The 4,455-nt window shown below is 39.9% G+C and overlaps 1 protein-coding gene across 1 annotated transcript in view; it reads right to left on the bottom strand.

Moving 5' to 3' along the window:
* Nucleotides 1-1,647: 1,647 nt before the first annotated feature.
* Nucleotides 1,648-4,455, bottom strand: part of Ppm1d (protein phosphatase, Mg2+/Mn2+ dependent 1D) — a 32,585-nt gene continuing 29,777 nt past the window's right edge. Inside the window, exon 6 of the mRNA XM_021178199.1 lies at nucleotides 1,648-2,322. Coding sequence (XP_021033858.1) covers nucleotides 1,765-2,322 — 558 coding nt within the window. The 3' untranslated portion in view covers nucleotides 1,648-1,764. The remainder of the gene's footprint in view (nucleotides 2,323-4,455) is intronic.

The following is a 4,455-nucleotide window of genomic DNA, read 5'->3' as shown; positions in this document are numbered from 1 at the left end:
ACAAAGTGAGTTCCAGGACAGCCAGGGCTATACAGAGAAACCCTGTCTCAAAAAACCAAAAGCCAAAAGCCAAAAAAAAAAAAAAAAAAAAAAAACTTGCCTTTAAATCCAGTTCCAGGAGATATGACACCCTCTTAGGCCTCTAAGTGCACTAAGTATATATGTAGTACATGTACTTACATGCAAGCAAAATGATCATACACATAAAATACTAATGAATTTCTCTTCCTTCACCTTACTTCACCAGAGCTGAGGACCAAACCCAGGGCCTTAAGCACTTTACCAACAAGCTAACTCCCTAACCCCTAACTATATTTTTAAATACAGGGCCTTGCACCTGTTGAGCAAACCCTCCCACTAAACCACTAGTCCTTCTCTTAGTTCTCCTGAGCCTCGTTTCTCTCTCTGGTTTTGTTTTATCCACTACAGTTTTGAGGCACTGTCTCATGATTCTCGGGTTGACCTAAAACTTTGTAACTGGGGATGACTTTGGATCCCTGATCCTCCTGCCTCTAGTTTATGCAATGCTGGGATCAAGCCTAGGGCTTCCTGTGTGTAAGGCACTCACTTTTCCAACTCAGGCACACCCAAAGCCCTCAATGAGACTGCTTGTTCCAAATCAAGAGCTTAGGATGTTTCTTAAGAGCACAATTGCACACATAGCACATTTATAGAATTTCAGAGATTCAGTATTTCCCTTCAGGTTTTATTGTATTACCAAGGAATGGAGCCAGAGCTTTACCGAACACTTAGAAGCTGTAACTGAATTGTGTTGTTAGATATTTAGTTTGTTTCTAGGTGTTCTGTATTAAAATAAAAAATGAGCACTGTATGTATTTCAAGTCAAGAAAGCACAGTTACATTACATATCTACCTGATGGTACCTACCATGAAGAGTCACCAACAAAACGCCAGCAACATAAGTTCAGTGATTTATTGTGTAGACATACTCAGATAACCAATGAAAACTGTATGATAGAAAATAATTTAGGAAATGTTGGGTGTTAGCAGCACCATTTGTTATTGAAATAGCAAGAAAAACTTCACATATTTTAAGCAAACACTAGAAGAGCGTATATGGTGTGTGAGGCAAACACACTTCCTTCTGTGCCAGAGATTTCAGTAAATACAGCACATGTACTGTTCTAGCAGAGTGCACTGAAGTTAGGAGATACTGCATAGTGTAAGTGGGACAAGGAGACTAAAATCAGCTACATTAGCACAGCTCAGTATTTCCCCTATGAAAGGTTTACTTCTGAATTATGAAATGTGAAATAAAATGTAATTTTAAAAAGACACTAATGGTCCCTAGGAAACATTAAGTGGAGCACAGATCACTATGAAAATACTTCACTTTTCCAGTTTGCTTAGTAATTTTCTTTAAAAAGTCATGTGTTCTCACAAGGGGTGTATACAAGTATGTAGTAAGCATTTTAAAAACTTTAAAGACATTTTTAAAATCTTAAAGATTCTTCTGACTTTTCTTCAACATTAGCCCTGTTGTCACAATTACTATGTGTCAGAGTAAGAGACTAAACTTGTGTAAAGGATACAAATTTACACACATTTTACAGCAACTTATTCCCTACATCTACAAAATTCACATTATAATACAGGCAAGTACAAGGCCAAAATAAAACTGTTAAATTCCAAAAAGTCAAACTGTATATTCTTTATTTTATCCCCTTAAAAAAGTTCAACTTCGCACCAAGTTTAAAAAGCCCTCAGTCGTAGGTAGGGAGATCCCCACTTCCCAGGCCCATCTCAGCACACACACACAGTTTTCCGGTGCTGGTGTAGAAGAGGATTTCCCATCTTCCTCTGGCCCCTGAGTCTGCGCCTCAGGGTCAGTTTGACAGAGTGCCTGCGCTGGGATGCTGTAGGGAGACTGGAAGCCTGGGCCCCGCTACTTCGACTTAAGCCATTCCGTCGGTGCTTCTTCATAAGGGGGCCAGAGTTGGATTCCTCTAATGTCCTCTTAAAATTGGCTGGAGGGGTTCTTTCAACTTCTTGAGCTTTCATTTGACCAGGAGTTGACATCTTTAAGTTTTTTTGGTCCATGATAGTATTTGTTGAATTGGTTGGAATGAGGCCGACTGACAGAGTATTATTCAAAGAATCATGAATCCTTAAAGCCAGGGCTTTGGGGCAATTTTCTTCAAGTGTCTCTGAGTCTTTTGAGGTCATCACTACAGTCTGGATACTCCCTCGAGCTATCTCAGCTGGGACCTCTAAAAGCTTCTCTGAGAAGGCATTACTACGAACAAGGGCAGGGATATGGTCCTTAGAGCTCAGCCTTGGCCATGCATCTTCTTCCGGTGACTGGGGGGTGGGAGGGAAGGAAAAATAAATGTTTATCCTATGCACAATAAACTGACACTGACAGTAAGTTCTTTTTAAGACATTGTTAAGATAGTAAAACCAGCTGGGCAGCGGTGGCACACACCTTTAGTCCCAGCACTCAGGAGACAGAGGCAAGTGGATCTCTGTGAGTCTGAGGCCAGCCTGGTATGCAAAGCAAATTCAGGACAGCCAGGGCTCCAGAGAGAAACCTTATCTCAAACACAAACAAACAGATGGCAAAAGCATGGCACGCATTCACTTCCTCACCCTAAGTTGGGGGTGGGGGAATTGCAAAGAAGGCAGTCGATACAAAGGATTCACAGAAGGAACCCATCTCATCACAAGAGAGGGCATCACGCACCCAAGGGGAGAAGACCATGGGCTCACAGGCATTTCCCAACCACAGCTGGGACCAAGGAAAATACTTTAAGGCTTCAAAAAAGACCCATTAAAATAGCCACAAGCACACACTCCATCAAGACATTCACTCTGTGCCCAGATGCAGAAAAGGGCAAAATTACTGCTTTTGATATTTTAATTTCTTTATCAAAACTCTACATTACTTTGTTTTTTTACTCATTGTTTGTTTTTAATGAGACAGAATTTTTCACTATAGCCCTGGCTGTCCTGAATCTGGCTATGTAGACCAGGCTGGTTTCAAACTCTAAGATCTGCCTGCTTCTGTCTCCCCAGTGCTAAAATTAAAGTTATATATAACCACTGCCAGCTGAAACTCTGTGTTTTAATTTTATGTGGAATAATATACTACTGATGAACTAGCACTAATTATTTTACATAAAATCCCTATTTTTTGACATAAGCCCATGAAAAACATAAGCTGACATACCAACTTTATGGTAAATCAAATAATGCCTACCTACATAAACTCGTTTTCAATTTTAACTGAAATATGACATATGTGACAAAATGATGACATAATTAGGGTGAAAAAGAGTAAATTCCTCTTCAATGCATTAAGAACCACAGGCTTATATTATTGTCCTGCCACGGCATGTGTGTGGGAAATACAAACACACAAAATAAATGCAATTCAAAATTGTTAATTAACAATTTTCAAAAACGTCTATATGTGAGAGTGCACACACAACAATATGCATATGCAGAGGTCAGGGGGCAAGTTACATATGACCTCTCCTAACATCATGAAGATCCTAGGAATGAATCAGGCAGCAAACAAACTATCTCGATGCCTCTCAATGGCCTTTTTAGAAAAACATTTGATCATGTAACCCAGTCTGGCTTTGAACTTGCTATATAACTAGGGATGATCACAGCTTTGACTCTCCTGCCTCTACTTTATAGTGCTAGATTACAGACAGAGGCCGATACTCAGCTTATATAGTACAGGGAATCAAGCCCAGGGCTTCGTGCATGCTGGGCAAGCAAGCTCTCTATCACCTGAACTCTAGATCTCCAGTCCTATAAATGGCTTCTTGACAAAAACTAATTAAAACTATAAGTGAAGATTTTTCAGAGTGTTCTTTTAAAAATTGTCACTTTCCTAAATTCTAATTTGTGACTATTATCCATCTAGGAACTGTGAAGTACAACAGTAAAGCAATCATGTCATAATGGAAAGATAGATGTAATTCCCCACCCCATGAACATTAGACACCAGACATCACCTGAGAAAACAGGTTACTAAGGACTTCCATAAGAACAGTAATAGATCCCCTTCTTTTTTTAGAGACAGGGTTTCACTATGTAGCCTACAATTATCTCAGACTCTCCATATTACCCTTGAATTTGAGATTTCCACTATCTCAGCTTCCCAAGCACTAGGATTACAGGTGCACAACACTTCTGAGTGGGTATGTGTGTATATAACAAGTATGTTGTGAAAGCAGGTATTAGAATGCCATAACATGGATGAAGGTCAGAGGATAATCTTGGGTGTTAGTCCTAGTCTTGTTTGAGATAAGGTCACTTTGTTTTTGTTGTCTGTGGTGTATGCCGGCTAAACTGCCCATGATCTTCCATGAATTCCCTCCCTGTACTGGCTATTTTTGTGTCAACTTGACACAGCTGGAGTTATCACAGAGAAAGGAGCTTCAGTTGAGGAAATGCCTCCATGAGATCCAACTGTAAGGC

Source organism: Mus caroli, chromosome 11 (genome assembly GCF_900094665.2).
Source record: "Mus caroli chromosome 11, CAROLI_EIJ_v1.1, whole genome shotgun sequence".
Classification (NCBI taxonomy): Eukaryota; Metazoa; Chordata; class Mammalia; order Rodentia; family Muridae; genus Mus; species Mus caroli.
This window is presented reverse-complemented; position numbering and strand designations above follow the sequence as displayed.